The sequence below is a fragment of the Amborella trichopoda genome, chromosome 3 (genome assembly GCF_054954075.1).
Source record: "Amborella trichopoda isolate Santa Cruz 75 chromosome 3, AtrichopodaSantaCruz75HAP2 v2.0, whole genome shotgun sequence".
NCBI classification, from domain to species: domain Eukaryota; kingdom Viridiplantae; phylum Streptophyta; class Magnoliopsida; order Amborellales; family Amborellaceae; genus Amborella; species Amborella trichopoda.
Window position 1 is genome coordinate 8253587 of NC_142338.1, and position 24033 is coordinate 8277619.

At 34.7% G+C, this 24033-nt stretch overlaps 2 protein-coding genes across 32 annotated transcripts in view; one reads left to right on the top strand and one right to left on the bottom strand.

Moving 5' to 3' along the window:
* The window catches only part of LOC18428920 (cycloartenol-C-24-methyltransferase), a 31120-nt gene extending 10558 nt beyond the window's left edge, over positions 1-20562 (top strand). For 8 of the 14 annotated variants that reach the window (XR_016052930.1, XR_016052931.1, XR_016052935.1 and 5 more), the window contains 10 exons: positions 3408-3481; positions 3697-3837; positions 5115-5169; positions 16087-16134; positions 16228-16311; positions 16422-16538; positions 16955-17038; positions 17601-17726; positions 18910-19007; positions 20285-20562. Coding sequence is in view for 1 of the 14 variants with exons in the window: in XM_088863211.1 (XP_088719337.1) it covers positions 3408-3481; positions 3697-3837; positions 5115-5169; positions 16087-16134; positions 16228-16311; positions 16422-16538; positions 16955-17038; positions 17601-17723 (726 nt within the window). In the remaining 13 variants the exon portion in view is untranslated. Of the gene's footprint in view, positions 1-3407; positions 3482-3696; positions 3838-5114; positions 5170-16069; positions 16135-16227; positions 16312-16421; positions 16539-16934; positions 17039-17600; positions 17727-18909; positions 19008-20284 lie in introns of all 14 variants that reach the window. The other 6 variants (XR_016052937.1, XR_016052939.1, XR_016052940.1 and 3 more) reach the window with 4 other exon arrangements.
* A 2012-nt stretch (positions 20563-22574) lies between these two features.
* LOC18428919 (insulin-degrading enzyme-like 1, peroxisomal) overlaps positions 22575-24033 on the bottom strand; it is a 53569-nt gene continuing 52110 nt past the window's right edge. For all 18 annotated transcript variants that reach the window (XR_016052951.1, XR_016052950.1, XR_016052948.1 and 15 more), the window contains one exon: positions 22575-22934. Coding sequence is in view for 8 of the 18 variants with exons in the window: in XM_088863214.1 (XP_088719340.1) it covers positions 22683-22934 (252 nt within the window). In the remaining 10 variants the exon portion in view is untranslated. The remainder of the gene's footprint in view (positions 22935-24033) is intronic.

Consider the following 24033-nt stretch of genomic DNA (forward strand, 5'->3'; position numbering starts at 1 on the left):
TCAAAGTGTTTGGAAGATTTCTATTCTAACTCAATGAAGCAGCCGCATCTAAGTGTTTGGTATATGGGTCTATGGCAGCCACTTCTTCCCAAGACAAACTTGCTCTTGACCCTTCATGTTATGTTTTAGTGTTCATCTAATTGATCTTCTATCCGGACATTTGAGAATTTGGCTTTAGATAAAAGAAACTTCCAATGAAGTAATAATCAATTGGTTGAATGTTTATTACAATTTTTAAAAGGGCATGTATATTATGGTTTTGCTAGAGCATTCAATCCATCTACTCCAACGGGCAGAAAACCTATTGGGAGGTTTTTTTTTAATCTAAATTTTGGGAACTACATATGAATCGCTACATGATTATTTTCAAAAGGAAAATTTGAATTTCAAAATTTCTAATACTTTCAAAAAGTTGGACTACCATGGTTCAATCTTGAGACATTATGTTTTCTTCAAGTGCATAGAGAGTGCAAATTTGGAAATTTTCTATTTTGTGGTTAATCTGTGGGTTGACCTTCATATTACATCATTAAAATTTGGGATCCTAAAATACTTCTAGATTGGGTTTCACCAAAAGGAGTAAATGGATAGTATACTCCTATGGGAGCATGAAATTTTGTGGCATTTCTAAAAGCACTTTTGCCCAAGCAAGCATTGAATATAAAGAGCTTCTAGTTAGCAATCAGATCTTATACAATGTTCCCTTATATCTCATTTTCATGATTGTCATAGAAATTTTCTACCCTTGGTTGTCTTTTGTCTAGCCATCTCCTAGTTTCGATCATAGTTATCGGAATCTCGCTTCTGACCTCGCGTTTCTGGTTCCAAAGCCCGATTACGCATTTCTGTTAAGGAATCTTCATGGAAACCGTTTCGTTTTTCGGAACTAAAGAAACTTGATTTCGACACATCTTTAGAAACCATTTTTCGGAACCAAAGAAACTTGATTCTTTAATTTCAGAATCTCAATTCAACACATATTAAGAAGCCATTTATCGGAACCAAGGAAACTCCATTGCTTAATTTCGCAATCTCAATCGAACACATATTTAGAAACTTGAACCCATTAATTGTAGGTAGACGTTTCCAAATATATCGAATATGATTCCAGCGAAGATTAAATCTTGATTCTACATCTATTGGTGCAGAAATCTTCCTTTGAATGCTTCTAGTGGTTGCAAGGTTTCATTATTTTACTTTTGCCACCCTGGATGGCTTTTACTTTAAATTTACAATATAACTGTTTAGTACAACACATACAATTGAAAGTAAAACCATGGCATAGCCATAATCCTATTTTGTCTTTATAATAATGAAATCAAAATCGCAATTCAAAAATACTTGTCTTTTGTATATAATGTCTATAAGTTCAATAGTCAACACAATCACTTTAAAATTTGGAAAACCTTCTAATAAGAAACATCCAATATGGGTTCTAAAGTTGATGGCTCAAGATGTGCTTGTGGTTTCTTTCTCTATAAATAGAATCTCGATTCCTGGTAGGGGTCGTCAAACGCATTCTATAGTCCATATTATAGTAAATCTCAATCTCAAGCTGGCATGGATCTCTTATCCATATATTTCAGAAACTTGATTCCTAATATATTAGAATCACAAATCGAAACAACAACATATCTTTTTTCCACATATGTCAGAAACGCGATTCCATAGATATCGGAAACTTGATTCCACATATTAATGAATCTTGACTCTTGGAGTGTCGATTCCAGGGGGATGAGAATCTCGATTCCAAAGAAGACATGAAACTTGCATTTATTTTGGTCGAAAAACGCTCCTCAAAACCTAGGAATTTCATTCCTAATGATTCCTATTGTACGGACAACGATTCCTAAGACAAGAATCTTCTAGCCAGTCGCGATTGCAATTCCTAAAACGATTCGGGTTCCTAGACATTTCCAACAACTACGGTTTAGATTGTCTATGGGCTCAATTGGGATATTGATAACTCCTTGGAAGGATCATCTAGGCATAGTTATCATGGCTAGATTGGGCTGGCTGGTCCAACCAAGTAGACTGTGGGCCGGTACCTTGCCTAGTCTAGTGCAAAGTAAAATGGGGTTTAGCCAAAATCCCGTCAAATGGAATGTTTGACTAATCTTCTCTGGTCTGACTTGCAGGTTTTGTCCAATTAGATCGGTTAAAAAATGATAAGCAATTATTTAAAATATTCATATTTTAAACTATTTTTGCAATTGTTCTATATAATTTTTAAATGCGATCCAACTAGTTTGGTCACTGTTTAGACCGATTTTGACTATACTAGACGTTGATCCTGATAACATTGATTTGTGCATTTTTCTTCGTCTTAAGTTTATTTTATTTTCTATTTGATCACTTGATCTGAAGAACTTTTAGGATCTTCCTGGTATATTTTCATCTCAGTTCTTCTATTTTCTATTTGATTAGTTCATCTGAAGAACTTCAAGATATTATCTATTTGTTTATATCATATATGTCAATATCAGTATCTTTTAGATTCAACTCGAATGCGTGTGTTTATTTTGTCCATATAGTAAATGTAACTCTCAGTGTATTCTAACTCTAGTTGTTCACTTGATCTGATGAACTGTTGCGACGATTTAGCTGCCAAATTTGCTCCTCAACCTTCTTTTTTCATCTCCACTTACCTTCCATGTTAATGGTGCCCACAATTACTGAACCGCCAAAACCAATGTCTTCATTGCAATTAATAAGATGTGAATTACCTATCATTTTTAAGGTTCCACAAAATTTTATCAGGCATATGCCAGATACTTGAAAGAATGGCATTTGCTTTTGATTTTATCTGGACAAGAAACTCTCCCAAGTGGCTATTGAGAGATTTAATCCATTATTACTTTACTAGAAAGGAAACATTAAAGTAACATAAGGATATTTAACTCGCATTTCAAGAACCAAAACTTTTTCGTGCTCAAGACCCAATAATCTCAAAACAGTGTTCTGGTACAAGCCGGAGTCCACTCAAACTCGGGTGAGTTACTCAGACTTCTGAGTAGCCCCAAGTTTTGTGTACAACTGGGGCATATAAAAGAATTTAAAAAAATAAAAAAATGTATAAAATTTTTATTTATTTATTATGATTTTGATGTTTTTGACAAAGGTAGGTTAGTATTTTGTGCCATAATCCCTAATTTATGTTTTCTATATTTTTTAATTTTTTTAAAAGTGTCTGTGTGTAGGACGCGAACAACTCCACTTGGACTCGCGTGAGTAACTCGGCTCACTTGGCCTCTAGCTGAGCTGAGTTCAGAACCTTGGTCTCTTAGGCCTTGACCCATTAGCTGAAAAGAAATTCATTCTTTACATGGTTGTTCTGTAAGGTTATTGGAAGTATGAGTAGCCCCAAATTTCGATTGGATTCACATCTTTGTTCATTCTATTTTCAGGTAAACAAGTATTATGATCTTGTGACTAGCTTTTATGAGTATGGCTGGGGTGAGTCTTTCCATTTTGCTCCAAGGTATGTGACTTGGTCGATTATCTCATTTGAAACAATTTGATTCTCTTTCTCTCTCTCTCTCTCTCTCTCTCTCTCTCTCATATTATATTCTCTTCTAACAAATGATTGCATGCTAAATATGTTTTTGGAAGATTACCAAAACTCTTTAAACAAACCATGGTCTTAGCAGTTGCTTTATTGTAGATGATGAAATTGAACACCTCTATAATTTTCAGATTGAAAGGAGAATCATTTCGGGAAAGCATCAAACGATATGAGCACTTCATTGCTCTGCAACTTGGTTTAAAACCAGGAATGAAGGTATTGGATGTGGGGTGTGGAGTTGGTGGGCCGCTACGCGAAATTGCTAGATTTAGGTAACATATAATTTACTAGGAAATGCATGTCCTTACTTTTCTATACCTAATGTATTATAAGAAATCTGTATTATAATCCATATGATCGTGGTGATCAGAGGGTCCTGATGGTAATTGCCAACTCACCTTCCGATCAATAAATGGGATGGTGATGGAGGGAAGGTGGATATACAATTTGCGCTCTCTCCACCATCCATTCATCCAGCCATGATGGGATGGTCTTTGATCCTTCTCTGTTCTCACTATGCTTTGCCATGAAAGTATAGATCTTATGGTACTTTCATTTGTACTGTAATCGAGCAAGTTTAGAATATGATGAGCTTTATGAATTGCCTATTATTGACTGCATGCATGCACACCTATGTCAAGAAGATACCAGTACATATGTTAGTGTCTGACATGGATATGAGTGTTAGTATGCCAATTTCAAAATTGATATTTTAAACATGACACATCCATATGTCATTTAGGTGGAAGGTGTGATTTTAGGTGACCTTGAAGTACTTTGTGGTGAGATTTCAAACAAAAAAAGGTCAACAAGAAAGGTCTTAAGTTTCCACAATGTGAGGGGTACATCCATGTTACGTACATGCTCACATATCTATAATGTTGAGCATGGCCGCTTCTAACATGGATACAACTGTCAAAAGTGCTAATCCCAAATCTTTTGGACAAGGTGGGGTCTTAGGTGATCTTAAAGTACTTTTGTATGGGATTTCAACAAGAAAGGTTATAAAGAAGGGTAGGGCATAAGTTTATGTAATGTCAGACACAGGTGCTCTGTCCATATTGTGAAGTTACACACCAAATACCACATATATGCACACATATATGTAATGTTGCACTTGCTTATGCAAGAATCTGCAGATAAGTAGAGTAACAATAATCTAGAGACTATCATTTTGAGAGTTGGAATGCCCACTATATTGGAAATCCTAATCCAACAACAAACATGAAATCTTTTGATGTGATTCTTTTTTGGGATCAACTAGGTCTACGATCCTAGATCCTTGAGCGTATTTGCATCCATAGAGAAGCCAATTCTTGCCAAACTCTTCCCTTTTGACTAGTTTTTTTTCTTTCTGAATATATTAGTTCTCTTTGTTGACATATATCTATGCTATCAAATGGATCATTTGGTTTTCTTTTTCTTAGGGAATCCAATGATGAAAAGCTTTAATATGCACATTTGCAACATGAGCATGTCATTTTGTATTGCATTTGAATAGCTTTGAATTGAGGAGTCGTAGTTTTTACATTTTAATCTTCTATTGCAGCTTAACTTCCATTACTGGAGTGAACAACAATGAATATCAAATTTCCAGAGGAATTGTAAGTAATTGATTTTTTTCGCATATATATGATGGTACTCAGTCTGTAGAGCATTATTCGTTGACCTTTTGAGTGAGACCTGGGCATTATTTTGTGACCCTACGATACTTAGTTTGTAGGGCATTTTACCCTTTTTTGGACTTCTCTTTTTACACGACATTTTAGACTGCTCTGATATCAAAAAGAGGTAGAGGGTAGAGAGGGCTTCAGGAGGTTGGAAAAGGGTCAGAAAGAGGTTGAAGGGTAGCGAGGGGCTCAGAAAGGCTGGAAAAACGTAGGTTTAAGGAGTAGAGAATGGGAGTTAAAGAGAGAGTAGAAAAGAGACAGAAATAGCTAGAGGGTATAGAGGGGTTCAGAAAGCCTGGAAATGGGTCAGAAAGAGATTAAGGGGTAGAGAGGGGTTCAGAAAGGTTGGAAAAAGGCAGGATTAGGAAGTAGAGAATGGGAATTAAAAAAGAATAGAAAAGAGAAGAAGGAGAAATGGAGGGAGCAAATGATTAAAGAGTAATTAATCCTTAAGTTATAATTAATCCGAGAAGAACTTGAGAAAGAGAGTCAAAACTGTTTTACGGCTTCTTGGATGAAATTTGAGGGAGAGAGAACTAATAAGATGGAAAAGAGAATGGTTTTTTTTTTTACACAGGGGTGTTACCTGGAACAATAAGGAGGTAGAAATACGCTAGATGGGAGGATAGACGAAGGGGGTTGAGTATTGTGCTCAACAATCAACAGTTCGCCGAGATATCTTTTTAAGAGCTGCGAGGTGCTGGCCCTGTCGGTCAGATCAGCTACTGGAACATTCAACAACACCTGACGGTGTCCCTAACTGATATTACGCTCATAGTAAAAAAGAGCCTCGATATCTCGAGTTTCATCGGGGAACGAGGTTGGACAAGTTCACCAAAGTATTATTAGAGCACAAATATTCTACCGGGCTTGGTTACCCAATTTGTTTTGCACAAGCAAACACAACTTCACTTTTTCTTTATTTTGTGCAAAGATGTTACATATTTATAGCTAAAAGTAGCTTAGATTACTACATAAGGTTTACAAAACAATGGGCTGAAACCATGGGCAAAACTAATACCACCATAAAAAGCAAAATCATAAAGTACATTAGTACATCCACTCGTCACTCATTCTTTCTTCCACTAAAAAAGCAAATAGTACATCCATTATTTAAAAAGTAAAACCATTTATAAAAAGTAAAACTACTCTTCTTAAAGTAAAACAGCTCACAAAAACCGTGGGCTATGGTTATAGTGTGACCAATTTCTTCTATGACAATATTTGCATCCTGAAATGCTTCTTCGAGTTGTTCCGCTGTCCTTCTCGAATTTCTGGTTTTGGAAACAGTGCTCCGTGCTATTTCGGGGCTTTCTATGTGCATTGTGCTGCAAGTCAATGCAGTCCTTTGGCATTTAGATTTAGCCCTTGTTTCTTGTGTAAAACTTGTAATGTTTGAAATTTTCTCTTTTGTGGATTTTTCTAAATTTGGGGATGCTATACTCTTTGGCTCCTTCTACAGTGTTACAAACTTTAGATCTTACTTTTATATGTCCTAGTGTTATCTTTATAACATATCTTTTTTATTTCACCTCTGGCATATCTCACAACATCAGCTATTATCAGGTTTTTGTACTGCTATATTTTTGATGCAAGGAAATTTGAGGGAACAATAAAATTAGCAAGAAACAAGCCAAACACAAGCTTTTTTAGAGAAACCCTAAAGCTTTCTCCCACATATGGTTCAAGCCTTACGCTTTTTTTACATAACAGTCTGTTTTTTTCTTATAGAGGAATACGTGAATACCTCTCCAGTCCATCCACACATTTATTTATAATAGAGAATTATTGTTTTAGATGATATTTGTCCATACAATTAACTTTTGACCAAAAGGTCCTAACTTAAGCATAACTTGAAACTAAATTCCCTAACTTAAACTTAATTTTTGTAATAATAAATTTACCCCTGTAAATAGTACTCATGAATAGGACTCATGAATGATACTTATGAGTAGTTCCCATGAAATAAACAAAAAAATATAAAAACTCTAGAATCCTAAAAAAACTCAAAACTCTAGAAATAAGCTCTAAAAGCAAACTATAACATACATCTTTTAAAGTTGAATAAAAATGAAGAACAAGAGCAATTTTTTCCTCCATCATTCTCCCTTGGTTGGAGAAAATTTGTCCTTGAGTTTTGTACTGTGCCAAGACGAATTCAGCAACAAAAATACCTTCTTCAACCTTCTTTTGCTTTGTTGGCTAATTCCTCGAGAAATGGATCTTGATATTGTATATTGAGGAATTATGGCCACAATTTGCAGTTTTTGAATCAACCATGCTTCCACTGCACAATTTTGATTCTAATACTTTGAATTTCTTGAATGCTCTATATCTTCAATATTAATGACATCTTCAAAGGCCATGATTTGAATCAGTCCTCCTGTTGCCTTCTTTCTATATTCTTCACCTCCTTCCAAGTATCTTCACCTTCAATCTTGATCCTTATCATAAATCGAATCTCCTGAGAAATCTTGCTGTTCATCTGAGTATATATCGAAGATTGGTGGTGAATCCCAATCTACAATTTGCTGACTTTTAATGAAATCTATGCCAAAATAAAAAATTTCATCCATAAAATCGAAAACCCTTGAGTGGTGTTCCTCATATCTAGGTCTTTTATCGCTATCCTCATCACTCGACTCCACACGCGGAGCGAGAAAATGAAAAGGTTTGCACTCGAGATCCTCTTGGGCTAAAAGATCACTGTCTTGCCCATTATTGAGGCTCGCGAATTGCTGCACCAGTTGTTGTACTTTCCTTTCAAGTTCATCAATTCTGTCATCTATTGGATTGCGGAGGAGATCTACAAAAATCTCCCTTCTGCGGCCCCTTCTAGCTGCCATAGATTTGCGAAATCACAAACTTTAAGCAAATAGTCAACAAAAAATTGTTGAAATCAACAAGATCTAAGTTGTTTTGACAAAACTTTGACCAAAATCAGCATACTGTAGACCCCATTTTAACTTCCCCTCTTTGTTGTTGACCTAGGGCATAAAAAAAATGGTGATACAATAACTTTGTACTTGCTACAGTAACTTCCATACTTGCTATAGTAACTTCCATGTAGATCGCAGGCTCTGATACAACTTGATGCAGGAAAATTAAGCGAACAATAAAATCAGCAAGAAACAAGCCAAACACAGGCAATTTTGGAGAACCCTAAACCTTTGTCCCACCAATTTTGGAGAAACCCTAAACCTTTGTCCCACCTGTGGCTCAAGCCTTGTACTTCACTTACAAGACAAAGTCATTTTTTTCTTAAAGAAAAATACGTAAAAACCTCTCGAGTCCATCCACGACCTTATTTATAATAGAAAATTATTGTTTTGGACAATTTTGTCCATGCAATTGACTTTTGACCAAAGGTCCTAACTTAAGCATAACTTGAAGCTAAACTCCCTAACTTAAACTTAAATTTTGTAGTGGCAAATTTACCCATGTGAATAGTACCCATGAATAGTACTCATGAATACTTGTAAATAGTTCTCATAAAATAAACAAAAAAAGTATAAGAACCCTGGAATTCTTAAAAAACTAAAAGCCTTAGAAATAAGCCCTAAAAACAAACTATAATATACCTTCTTTAAAGTTAAATAAAATAAAGAATTAGAACAATGTTTCCTCTATCAAATTTTCATAGAAAGTGTTTCAAGAACAAGTTTTGGAATAATACCTGGAAGGGATGCATGATAGTATGCGTTATATGTTGCATTAGTATGTAACGCCAATCTGTAACATTCATTGCTGTAGCTTTTGAATGTTCCTCAAAATATCATTATTTTGAAGTTTTTTTTTCTTAGCAAAACTGTATATGCGGCAATACTGTATTTGGGATTCGGAGACAAATTTTGAGATTAATTTGGATCCCAATTCAGTAAATCCTGCTACAACAATGACATTTTGTTCAGCATCATCAAGATGATTCCTTCCACCAGTGGCCAGCTCTTCCCTACATAAATCCTGTTGCATATCTTATGGCATCTGAATTTGGCCATCTTATGCTGGCTACATATATTTCTTTATGTATCCAAGCTATGATCTCTTGTTTTGTTTTTTAAGGAGAATGAGTTAACTCATCAATACTCAACATCGGAATATATTCTCCTATATTTCTGAGACCATATTGCTCAATAGTAGCAATAATTCTCAACATTTTCATCTGTGACACTTAGGATGATTCTTCCATTGTTCAAAATTTTGAAGTGAATGAAAGCTGGGAGGCTTGAATTTGAAGGCTTTTACAGCTTCATCCGCTTTCCTCTTTTTGTAATTTTCTTTATTCTCAAATATTTGCCAATGATTCTCATGGATTTGTATAATTTTTTCTACTTCTTATTTTCTTTCTTTTGCTTTGCTCTCTTATCAGCCAATATTTCTATTTTCTTTATTTCTTGAATTTATGATTCTATGGCTGATATATGCTTTTGAGCATATGAGCTTCTATTAATTAAGTAGTTCAACTGGCGTACCTCATCCTTTTGAACTCTTTCAGAGTTGATATTATGTTTTAGTTAGGACCTTCAGGATCTTCTAATTTCTCTAATGACTAATGGCTGGCCGGATTCTTCTTTTACTGTAGTTACCATATAGCTTTGAGCAATTTGAGGAACTTCCCTGTTAGGGGAAGATTTGTTGGGAAAAAGGAAATATTGATGATTTTGAGGAATATTCATAAAGCTACAAAAATGAATGTTATAGGTTGGGGTTACATAATAATGCAACATGCAATTGATATTATCTTGCATCTATTTCAGGTAATATTCTATAACTTGTTCTTGAAACACTTTCTACAAAAAATATAGTAGTAAAAAACTTGGTAATGGCTGATGTTGTAGGATATGCAAGAGGTAAAAGAAAAAAGTAATGTTATAAGGATGATACTAAGATATATATAAAAGCAAGATCCAAGGTATGTAACACCATAGAAGGAGCCGAAGAGTTTAACATCCTTAAATTCAAAAAAATCCATAAAAGAAGAAATTTCTAATCTTATAAGTTTTACACAAGAAACAAGAGGATTAAACCAAAAGCCAGAGGACCCTGCTTTGCCCCTCAACAAGAGGGGCATCTTGTAGCAAAATGCCCACAGAAAGCCCCGAAACATATCAAAGCACTGTTTGTAAAACCAGAAATTCAAGAAGATTGTTCTATGATAGAGACAACCGAACAACTCGAAGAAGCATTTCAAGATGAAAATATTTGTCTTAGAAGAAAATTGTCGCACTATAACCATAGCCCATGGTTTTTGTGAGCTGTTTTATTTTAAGAAGAGTGGTTTTACTTTTTATATGTGGTTTTGCTTTTTAAATAGTGATTGTAATATTTGTTGTTTGTATGGAAGAAAGAATGAGTGACAAGTGGATGTTCTAATGTAACTTATGGTTTTTTTTTTTTTAGGATGGTATTACTTTCCACGCATAGTTTTAGCCCATTGTTTTGTAAACCACTGTGTGGTAATCTGGGCTACTTTTTGCTATAAATATATAACCTCTTTGCATCATATAAAATTGAAGTGAAGTTGTGTTTGCTTGTCCAAAATAAATTGGGTAACCAAGCACGGTATATTCTTCGTGTTTTAATTGTTCTTTGGTGAACTCATTCAATTCGTCCAACCACGTTCTCAGACAAAACTCATGATATAAAAAAAACAGAAAGAGGTTGAGGGTAGAGAGGGGTTCAGAAAGGTTGGAAAAAGGTAGGATTAGGAGGTAGAGAACGGGAGTTTAAGAGATAATAGAAAATATTAAAACGGGAAAAAGAGGGAGCAAAGGATTAATTAAGAGAGTAATTATTCTTTAATTTATAATTAATAAGCGAAGAACCTTGTAATTAATGCTTAATTTATAATTAATCGGAGAAGAACTTGGTAAAGAGAGTCAAAATGATTTTGTGGCTTCTTGGACAAACTTTGAGAAAGAAAGGAGAACTAATATGATGGAGATGAGAAATTCGTCACCGTACTTTAAAAAAAAAAAAAAATTGTTAGTGGATCTCTCCTTAACCCTTTTCACTTTTAATACCTTTCTCAAAGCCTTTATGAATCTTTTCTTTAGCCCTATTTACTTCTCTACCTCATTCTGGTATCAAAGCCCATAGCTTCATTCCTTTGGCTCTCACTTTACCACAATGAAGAGTGGTGGAAAAGAAGTTTGCAGCAATGGCGGTTTACATGTTTGGCACTGAGTTAGTCATTCAATTTGATTTTTATGATGAAAGTGTGCCAAACAAGTTCACTATTTCTGCAGTTGCTAATAAAACAGGAAATGTCTATTCCTTTAGAGACCTACAACTGGATAGTCCTCTCTACCTTAGGAAATCTCAAATGGGAAGGTGTTGCCTTTCTAATAGATGAAATCGTTCAATGGGGAATGATATTTTCAGATTTTAATAGGAAGAGTATATACTATAAATTAATATACATCGAAGAAGGACACTTTGCAAACTGGTATTGCCCTAGTTTCAAAACCATTTGCAAAAAATTACCCCCTGAAAATATGAAGATTTGTTAAAATTTATCATTCTCCTTCCAAAGCAAAACAAGAGATCATAGCCTGGGTACACAAAGGTATAGATGTCGTTAGCCTTAGAAGATGATCAAATTCTGATGTCATTAGATAGGCAACTATGTTATTACAAGGAAAAGCTGGCTACTGGTGGAGTCATCTTGATGACATAGGAAGAATACCAATATTGTCACAGGATTTACAAAATTGGGATCTAAATTAATCTCAAAATTTGTCTTGGAATCACGAATGCAGTATGCCACAGATTTTTTTTTATTGGAAAAAAGAAAACTCCAAAGTATTGATGATTTTAAAGAAATTTTCAAATGCTACAGTAATGACTTCTACACGCTGAGATTACATAATAATGAAACTTGCAATGCATACTATCATGCATCCCTTCCAGGTAATATTCTAGAACTTGTTCTTGGAATACTTTCAATGAAGAACATAGCAGTACAAAACATGGTAATGGCTAATGTGGTGGGATATGGCAGAGGACAAATTAAAAAGTTGTATTACATAGATTGCACCAAAACAGTACATAAAAGCAGGATCTAAGGTATGCAATACAATTGAAGGAGTAGAAGAGTAACGATATCCCTAAATTCAAGAAAATCCATAAAAGAAGAAATTTCAAACCCTACAAGTTTTACACAAGAAATAAAAGGATAATGCTGAGTGCTAGAGGACCATGTTATACTTGTCAATAAAAAAAACCTTGCTTTTTTCAAAAAACAAGAAGAATACCTTGCTGCACAATGTCCACGAAAAGCTTCAAAGCAGAATAGAGGACTATTTGTAAAATCTGATATTCAAGAGGACTAGTCCATAATAGAGACAGTTGAGCAACTTGAAGTATTTCATGAAGAAAATGTTTTTATCATTGAAGAAATTGTTTAGCTATAACTCGAGCCCATGGTTTTTGCAAGCTGATTTACTTTGTTCAAGTGGGTTTGCTTTTTATAAGTGGTTTTGCTATTTGTTTTTTGAGATAATAAAAGAATGTGTGGCGAGTGTATGTAATAATGGCTTTGTAATTGGCTTAGTACCTGTTGCTTTTAGGTAGATGTACTTGATGTACTAAGGTACTGTATGATGTACTAAGGTCCTGTGTGGGTTTAGGGGTATTACTTTTCATAATGGTAACAGAAACCACACAACCTTATCACTTTTCGTAATGGTAATAGAAACCACACAATACTTTAGTACATCATGTACATCCATATGTCACTTATTTGTACATCTACTTAAAAGTAACAAGTACTAATACAAAGCCATTATTACATACATTTGTTATTCATTCTTTCATTCTCTCAAGAAGCAAATAGCAAAACTACTTATAAAAAGCAAATCCACTTGAAAAAAGTAAATAAGCTTGCAAAAAGCTTGGGCTCGAGTTACAGCTGGACAATTTCCACCTTGCTCAGCTGTCTCTATCATGGTCTAGTCCTCTTGAATCTCAGATTTTGCAAATAGTGTTCTGATATGCTTTGGGCCTTTTTGTGGACAATGTGCAGCAAGGTGTCCTTGTTGACATGCATAACAGGGTCCTTTAACTCTTGGTTTTATCTTTTTGTTTCTTGTGTAAAACTTGTAGGGTTTGAAATTTCAATTTTTATGGATTTTCTTGAATTTAGGGATGTATTCTTCTGATCCTTCAATGGCGTTGTATACCTTAGATCTTGTTTTTATGTATGTTTTAGTGTCATCTTTGTAACGCAACTTTTTAATTTCTCCTCTGGCATATCCCACTACATCAATCATTATCAGGTTTTGTACTGTTATGTTCTTCATTGAAAGTGTTTCAAGAACAAGTTCTGGAATATTACTTGGAATATTATGTAATCTCAGCCTGTAGCAGTCATTACTGTAGCTTTTTAAGTATTCTTTAAAATGATCGATACTTTGGAGTTTTCTTTTTCCCAGTAAAACATTATCTGTGGCATACTGTGTTGGTGAGTTCAAGATAAATTCTGAGATTAATTTGGATCCCAATTCTATAAATCTTGCTACAGTAATGTCCTTCTGCCTGGGATTAATACGATGAGTCCACCAGTAGCCAACTTTTCCTTGTAAAAACCTAGTTGCATATCTAATGACATCAGAATTTGGATATCTTCTTATGCTGACGATATATACTCCTTTGTGTACCCTAGCTATGATATCTTGTTTTGGAAGGAGAATGATAAACTTTTAGAAATCTTCGTATTTTCAGGGGGCATTTTTTTTCAAATGATTTTAAAAATAGGCAATGCCAGTTTGCAAAGTGTCATTATTCTTCAATATACATTAATTTGTAGTATACACCCTTTCTTTTTGAAAAATTGAAAATATCCTTCCCCACTGAACGATTTCATCTATAGGAAAGGGAGCACCTTCTTATTTGAGATTTTTCAGAGTAGCATCATCAAAATCTTCTTCCTTAAGAGAGCTATCCAGTTGTTGATCTCTAAAGGAATATTGATTTCTTCCTTTATGAGCAGCTACATAAATAGTGAGCTTGTTTGGCTCACTTTTATCATATAAATCAAATTGAGTGAATATCTCAGTGCCAAGCATGTAAACTGTCATTGTTCCACCATGCTTCACTGTGGTAAAGTGGGAGCCAAAGGAATGAACCTATGGGCTTTGATACTAGAAAGAAGGAGAGAAATGAAGAGGGTTAAAGAAAAGATTCATAGAGGCTTAGAGAAAGCTATTAAAGTGAAGAGGGTTAAAGAGGGATCCATTTATAAAGGTTTTTTTTTTTTTTGGAAAAATAAAAGAATGGTGGCGAATTTCTCTTCTCCATCTTATGAGTTCTCCTCTATCCCTCACATTTAGTCCAAAAAGCCACAAAATGGTTTTGACTCTTTTTCCCAAGTTCTTCTTTGATTAATTATAAATTAAGGATTAATTACTCTACTACTTAATCCTTTGCTCTCTCTTTTTCCAATTTTTCTTTTTTCTATTCTCTCTTTTACGCCCGTTCTCTACTCCATAATCCTACCTTTTTCCAGCCTTTCTGAACCCCTCTCTACCCTCTACCCCTTTTTGTGCCTAGGCCAAAAGAACATGAAAGTTCATTTTTCTTCGCTTACAAGCACATTAAGAATAAAAGGAATTATTCTAATGACATTTTTCAGAAATTAATATTTGAAGAATGCTTGGATTGTGAACCTCCATTCTAGCAAATTATTTTTGCATTTACACCATAGGAAATATTTTTGAAAAGTGATAGCAACCCATCTATGGATGGAATGCACCTCGTACGCCCTTAATTGTGAAGTCTTAATGTGAATGCTAATTTTCCATAATATTAAAAACCTTAAAGCATGTTGTATAACTGCTTGAAGGATCTTTGATAGGCCTTAATAAAATTTTTCACTCATCCTCTGGATTCTCTGGATGGAATAACAGACAGCTATATAAGATTTGTCCATTCTTTTATGGATGCATCCCCATTTAATCAAATTAATCTGTTTATCATACATAGGCTCACTATATTAATTCTAAAGCTAATAAGAGCAAAGGCTATGGTCGGCATAATCTGCATAATAACCCCTATCAACCAAACCTGCTTGCGGGGCTATTCCGCGATTCATACATGTCCATTTTGATATTGGATTAGCATAATATAAGGTAGAACTTAATTTAGTTCTCTTCTGATGGATCATTGGTAACCTTCAAATGGGGATTTTTTTTTTTAATGTGTGCTAATATCTCAATCTTCTTATTGTTGACTTATTTTTTTTCTGCGGTAGTCTAGTCTTGTATGAGTAAATATCCCAATGTCAAGTTCCATATTTAATTATAAAGATAGGTCTGGATGAGTTGGATCAGTTACCTAATCTGTAATCTTGAACAAAAGTGTCCTGGACAAACATTAATTTATAAAGCCTGATCAGAATAAATATTGGACCCAACAAATCAATGAATCTTATGTATATGTCACCGAAGCCAGCAATAGGTGCAAATATGAGGTAGAGGACTTGATCTTGATATATTTGTCAAGATTGAGGTATGGAAGCACAGGCAGAGAGAAAAAATGACAAAATATCTGTTGAATTTTCAATTTCAAAGAAAACATGAATCTAGTGGCCTCCTATTCCTGTTTGTCCAAATTGGCGTCAATTTTTCATCCTTAAGGCCCATGGCCCATCTCAATACCAAAAGCTATGGTTACATTCAAATCTTCTCTGCCAGCTTATAAAAAAAAAGATTAAAAAAAAAAAGTTAACATCTCACATGATTGATTGAGGTCTGAACTAGCTGATTTTGTTTTTTTATGTTGAATGACAGAATTATCCCTAATTCCTTGACTTACTATCATGTTTCAAATGAAGTTATTGTTGCTGTGCAGGAACTCAACCGTATAGCCGGGTTAGACGAAACGTGCGACTTTGTGAAGGTCAGCCTTTTGTAAATAGACACTTCTTAATTCCATATTGTGAAGACTTCTCTGGCCAAATGGTCTCATGAGTTTGCATTCTTCGTGTTGCAGGCTGATTTTATGAAAATGCCATTCCCTGATGACAATTTTGATGCAATCTATGCAATCGAAGCAACCTGCCATGCAGCTGATGTAGTATGTGCTCACCAAACTGTGTTTGTCGTGGAAATTCCTATCTGCATTTTCTTTGAAGGTTCTTACAATATAATTTTAGTGGGAGTGACTAATTCTCTCATGAAAATCAGGTTGGATGCTATAAAGAGATATGTAGGGTGCTAAAGCCAGGCCAATGTTTTGCTGCATATGAATGGTGTATGACTGATTCTTTCGACCCAAACAATCAAGAACACCAGAAAATCAAGGTACTCTTCCGTTTATGTGTTTCTGTGTGTGCACACTCATGAGAAATGCCAAAATGTTTCTGGTTTTGGTATTGCTCAGAACCAGAATATTTGGTCACACCCAATGCTTCTCTCTTTCAATCCAACTATCAAGAACACCAGAGCTAGGGGATTTTGATCGAATTCAAAGACCCTGTGTGTGTGTGTGTGTGTGTGTGTGAGAGAGAGAGAGAGAGAGAGAGAGAGAGAGAGAGAGAGAGAGAGAGAGAGAGAGAGAGAGAGAGAGAGAGAGAGAGAGAGAGGGTGCCCATGCTCATGTATGGTGGAGCAAATTAGGTGCACACATTATGTGTTACTCAATCTACACTGTAGCATGCCTGCTTGTAAATGTGCTTGTATGATTATCTGCTTATCCAGAAGTTAAATCCTGAGAACAGGCAGATATCGAGATTGGTAGTGGCGTTCCAGATATAAGGACATCAGGGAATATTAATGAAGCATTGATAGAAGCTGGATTTGAGGTAATAACCATGATATGGTTACCACTTCCACAATAATATATCACCAATGTCTCCATGTTCTTGATTTGGCAAAAATATCCCAAGTATTTGCAATAAAAATAAATGGCTAGTATCTTACAAAAGTTTTTTTTATTTTAGCTACTCTGAAAACTCGGATATAAGATATAATTTTTTTTTATAAATGAGTTTTTCTTACATTTTATATTTCAAATTTTTTTCTTTATAATTTTTGCTTTCAATACAAATGAAGATGCAAATTTATATAAGATATGGGCCTATGCAGAGGGAATGCTTTTCTTGCTACTGACTCAGCTATAAGTTAAGGTTCGCGACCAATTAATGATAATCCAATCTTGAGATGCGGATATGTATCGCAGTGCTAATTACCATTTGATCTTGATATCTCAACGCTTGGTAGGATCCAACAATTATGGACTTGTAGGCAAACTTTCCCCATGATTATTCTCCCTATACAAAATAAGACAAAAATGTGTTTTTCTAAGACTCAAATGAGAATATAGAAGGCTTGGTTATTGTTTTGATGGGTGCTTCTATTTTTCAGGTTTTGTGGCAGAAGGATGTGGCAGCTGGTTCACCTGTACCTTGGTACCTGCCCTTGGACAATAGTACCTTTTCGTTCAGCAGCTTTCGTGCAGCCGCACCCGGTCGATTTGTCACGCACTAGTTGGTATGTGAAAATGAAATATTAATAAATTCCCTCTGAAAATGACTGAAAATTCAAATTTTGTTGGAGATTACCAGTCCTCTCTCAGATTAAACTATGCTGACAAGCCCCTCTCTCTCACATTGTCTCGCGAACACAAGCGCACGCATGCAAATGCATCACTCGTTATGCTTTTATTACTTAGACTGATGGCTTAACTTTGACTTTTCACAATGGGTAAATTACCTTAATAAGAGCTCTTTCACATAATTTCAAGGGACTTTGGTTGTAGATGTAGGCGCACTCATAATTAATACTATAGCACTTGTTTATCTCATGCATGGATATAATGGTTTTTTTTTTGCTTTTTTGTTTTGCAGGAAATTATAGGTATTATAGTGTCCTTTTCCCTTTTTCAGAAGATTCTTTCCCATAATATCAAACTATGAAATTTTAAAGTGGTTTTTTGTGGATTTCTAAATTACAATGCATACCTTATTTAATATTATTAAAAAAGCCATTGTTAAGTAACTATTAAGCATGTACTTGTATTTATGATTAAATTTTGCATGGTAGAGTCCATTAGAGTATTGCATGTTAGAATAAATTTATATATTTGCAGTGCTTGGTTGTTGAAGTTCCTTGTAAATTCAACAATTAAATAGTAACAAACTCCTTTTGCCAGATGTGAACTATAGATGGTTGGGGAGGCGGCATCATTCCTCCATTCAAAAGTCTATTGAAATTTTTGATAGGCTTTGAGTGGAGGAACGATGCCCGCCGATTTTGGACATTTTTTTATCTTTGTAGACTTTTTGTTTTTTGCTGGAATCAAACCTGTACTATATAGTATATACTGTTTTTTTTGTTCAAAAAACTATATACTTTTTTTTTTTTATGTGGTTAGCCTTTTAAATTGATGAAGAAGAGAAATACTATATACTGTTTATCCTTTTCTTTTAAAGTATACCTTTTCCTTTTTCAGAAGATTTCCAAATTACAATCTACACCCCATTTTAAAATTTAAAACAAGCCATTCTTAGATAAATCATAGGTTTGTACTTTGTAATTTATGATTATATTTTGCATGGCAGAATCCATTAGAGTGTTGCATGTTATAGACTAAATTTTAAGCTTCACAGTGCGTGGTTGTTGAAGTCCTTGCCTATTCAGCAATTAATAAGTAACAAACTCGTGCGTGATTTAGGTGAAATTTCTAGAGTATATTCATATTGCACCTGAAGGAAGTCACAAAGTGTCATCCTTCTTGGAGACGGCAGCAAAAGGGCTTGTTCAAGGTGGAAAGTAAGTAACATCAAAATTCCCATATTCTTCCAACCATGATATCTGTTCTCGACTGTATACTATACTCCCACAGGAGTATTACTGTGCATCTACTCCGTCACTCAAAACATCTACTCAGGAGGATTTCTTCCGTCTTAAATTTTGGGAACCAAATTAGCATCACTATATGACTTTTGAGTTTCAAACACTTGGATCTTGCCCTTCAAAAAATGAACGACCTATGTTAAATCTTGAGTTTTTTTTTTTTTTCCTGCTAGTATTTAGAGAGCTTTGGATTTTTTTTTTAACTGAGATTAGTGTATATATTGTAGAGGCCACCTTCGCAAAACTAGGTGTGCTGAAATTACTCCTGTAGTCATTGCCCAAGGGAGTAAATGGATAATACGCTCCTGCAGGAGTATAAAATCTTTTAGGTTCTGGATATGAAGACATGATGGTTCGGAAGTTAAGCGTGTTCTGGCGGGTCCACCAAAAATGGTGCTCAACACATCTGAAAGACCAGGGCACCCAAAATTGTTTCACGACCCATATTTGACTCAGTTGATATTAAGCTCCAAAAAACCTCCACATCCATTGATCTATTGAATTGAACGCTCCATATTTAATATTAAAACCACAGTAGGTTTTGAGGCATTTGTGCGGCTCCAAATATTTCATCAATCCATTAGGGAAAAAGTTAATGTAAGGTTGCAGCCTGCAACTTCAAAAAAAAATCTATATAAGATTGTGGCCACACAATGTAGAATTAAAGATCCACCTTAAAAATCCATTGGAAAAGTTGTTTTAATGTGCAAGAACCTTCTAATTGATTAACTTGACATCGAGATGCATGAATATGACAAAAGAAGATTTTGAGTCTCAGAAATAGTACATTTTGCAGCAGTTTATCTAGACGGTCTATTTTCTAGATTTTCATATCTTTATAGATCTACTTGATTTTAACCATTTTTAGAGTTTAAAATTTTATAATTAGTCAGAGTTTAAAACTTTTGAGATAATTTTAAAAATATTTTACACTAAAATTTCATGTTATAATAAAATTTGGAGGTGCGCACCTTAATTGGATTGTTCAAGGTTGCGACCTTGTAGAAACCACACCCATCTATTAGAGGTGGGAGAGAATGTATAGAAAATATTTCTGGTTTCTACTCCTGAAATGTGGTTTTTCAGGTGGCCAGATCACTAATTTTGGCGACCCAACCAAAAGACATTATAATTTCCCATTTAATAATCAATGATTTTGTCAGCTAAGCATAATCTGGATTTTTTTTCATCAGGGAAGAGATCTTCACACCACATTATTTCTCTTTGGCCCGGAAGCCCCACGCATAAGTACACAAGATTGATTCCTCAATACTCTCATTTATTCGATCTTTACTTAATTACGGAAGAATGTTGGAGTTTGGAAATTGTATAAGACTGTATGAGATTTTATAATTTGAGGAAAGTGATATGTTTCTTAGGTCTGAGAATGTTGAAGTTTGGTAATTGTATAAGACTGTAATGAGGTCCTTTTTGTGTTTCTTCTTAATGGTGAATTTTTCGTTGCTTGAAATTCCCTTTTTTTATTTTTATTTTTATTTTTTAACTAAAGCCCAAGCCTGATGGCTAGTTACTTGAAATTCTCTCTTTCCTCTTGAGTTTCGCCCATGGTGAAAAGTGCATTGGACCCAGCACCAGGCACTCGAATCTTATGGGTCGTTTGGGACCTGGATAACACTACATCTTAGTAGATAATGTGAGGAGTATGGAACCGAATTTTGCCTAGAGAGGCTAGAAAACAGAGTTGAATGTTTGAGATATACTTATAGGAATGTTAACAACTCCATCAGCGTGGTTATCAGTTTTGATGAAGATAAGAGAACAATTGGTCTTGGTTGGGAGGAGTATGTTCAGGTAATTTTAAATATGGGTGTAAATTTTACTTTAAAAAACTCACATGTTAGGAAAACTATTGGATGTGCATAAGCTAATGAAGCTGAAGGGAAGTCGTTCGGCGTTGTTTTACTTCTTAAGCAGCTCATTGATCAAGTTATCGTTAAGGACATGGCGCAGTGCAGCCTATGGAATGGTTTAATTTTATTATGATAAGCGTAAAATCATGTCCTATGCGAAGTGTAATTTTGGATTTCATGGGGATTTTGTATTAAACTTTTTCATTATCTACCGAGATGCAATGTTATGGATATGATGCAATTTGAGAACAACTTATTGTGGGTTGTATAGGTGTAGGGGAAGAGAGAGATAAACATAATTTAACCTATAAAAAGTTAAAGAAAATATGATTAGAACCGTCTAATGCGTTCGTAACGTTTTAACTTCTTCATTATCTAATGAGATGTAGTGTTTTAAATATGATGCAATCTTAGAATAACTTATAATGGGTAGAGAGAGAGAGAGAGTCATATTTTGACCTATAAAAATATTGAAAAATATGATCCGAACCGTCTAATTTATTTGTTATATTATTGATAACTGATTCATATATTTTTTATTTGTCATGTATTACTAGAGAATCATCAACTTATAGAATGAACAACTAAACTGCATTAATAGTAAATAGCTAAATCCTGGTTTTCATTTTCATGGGGTGGGTTCTTCCAGCAGCCGGCCAAACAACATTGTTTTCAAAACCAGCTTTTACATATACTAAAATATGCAAAACCAAGTATTGAGACAATTCTAAGATTTGTATATCCAGGAACCCCAACGACCCATTAGCTATTGATGCCTTTTCCGAGGGCTTCTGATCAAATGTTGTGCACCTATGTTCATATCATATTTGTATTTGCATGCATGGTTGTATTCAAAGTGTGTTCTTCGAACTCCAAATAATAAGAAACTGATGATCGATCATGGCAAGACAACTCTAATTTTGGGAGCCTAGAAGTACTGGACTATTTAGTTTGGTGGACCTTGATCTGTTAACCAGGGCTAATTTTAGAACCTATAAGCACTTTACATGGTAAACACCATTCTTTTTACCCTAAATTAACCTGGCAATTGACAAGCCACCACAGCAAATTTCTGGCGATCTTTAGGAAACAATGCTCAAGTAAAAGCCATCATCATCCCAAAATTAGCGAAAAAGAGTGAGGAATTCATTCTTATGTACCCCTAAATTATCATTTTTGAAAAATCCCCTCCTAATTTTTGTTTTGTGAAATTCATAAGGATCTCATTCCTTTTCCAAATTTAAAATGGTCCGAAAGTATTATGATTTTACTCGAAGTTCCTTGATTTTGCCAATTTTAAAAATTTCCTAAAATAGCCCTGTTCGACCCTTCAGGAGTTAATAATCTCTTAACTCGATAAATTGGAAGAAATTTGATCCTCCCAGGGTCACCTTGAGCACCAGTTCGACCTTTGAAGTACATGTTACCCTTCAAGGGTCGAACTACAAGCCAGTTCAACTTGTGAGCACCGCACAGGTTCGCTAGCTTTGTAAGTGTGGTATGCACAATACAAACCATATGGCACCTATCATATCCAAATCAATGTGCAAAGGAGCCAAAGGAAGCAAGGAGAGAGAGATATAGAGAGTGTCAACCATGCAGAACCAGGAGAAAATCATCAATTTCTGTATTTTCATATAACTTGACGGAACGGCCATTAATTAGTCGTTTGGGATAAAAAGTAAATATGTTTCACGAGACCAGAAAATGCAAATAGCACTCAAAGCTTCATTAGACCCAGACCTCCCTTATAAGAACCATATAGAGGCTGTGATCCTCTGAATGACAAAATGTCATCAATACACATTGAATGGCAATTGTTTTCATTCCGTATCACGGCTTCATACTCTGAAGAATGCACTCCTCCATAAACCTGTAAACTCAGCTTCTTCTTCAGTGGAGCACCGATTTTGATATAATTGTTGAAAAATTCAATCACGTCCTTCTTTGTCAGTTCTCTAAGAGCAGCAACCTGTTTAAACAGGGGAAAAGTTTATATAGAGCTGAGGCTCTAAACAATCAAATTAGAGCCTACCATCAAAATTTCATTATAAGAGGTTGTTTTGATGGCCAAATATCCTCAAATTGAACATCTCAACATCAAGACGCATGAACATGAGAAAAAAATGAATTTCAAGTTTTCAAAATAGTGTATTTTGTAACGTATTTTTGGATTGTCAATTTTCAAGTTTTCATATATCTGTCGATCTACACTTTTTTGAAGCTTTAAACTTTATAAATAAAGATAAAAAATATATTTAAGGCTATCACAAAGATTTCCAGTATTGAAACCACATTTCTTGACACCATTTGAAGGTATGCTCTAATTTGATTGTTTAGAGCCTAGGCACTATACAAACCGCACCCTTCTTTACATAGTTCGTTATAAATTAGCAAAATACATGCAGTGCAATCTATGTCAAATGACAACTTACCTCCAGATCTTTATATGGTATTCAAGATATAGAAAAGGGGAGAACAATGTTAAATGCATATTCTGCATATTCAATGCATGTTTTAAGTGAAAAGATTTCATGCTCCTCTTGGAGCATACTGTCCACTTGTTCCTCAGGCAAAAACTCAAGTGAGGAATATTTTGTGGATCCCAAATTTTTGGAATGTAATCCCTAAAACAGTGACGATCTCAAGGGAAATAAAATAAAACTAATTCACACTCTGTGCACCTAAGAAAAAAAATTGGCATCCCAAGATTGGACAACTTTCCAATATTTGCTGGGAAATATCTATGTAGAAGAACTTAAAATAAATTTTTTTTTTCTTCAAAATAATAATCGAGTGATGCTTAGATGGATCCCAAAATTTTGGATCAAAAAATCTTCCTAGGTATCTATTTTCCTTGATGGGGTTGTTGTACAGTATGCTTCCAGGGGAGCATGCTATATGTTCCCTTTATTAAAATACACTCGCTTGTTTGCTAGTTTAAGCATAAGATTGGGATTAAATAGTAATTTAAGAAAAATTACAACTGGTCCAAGTGACCATCTTGAGGTTCCAAGTTTCTGGACCACCTGCAAGTTCGTGCAAGTGTTCCAAGTTCTAATTGGGGCATC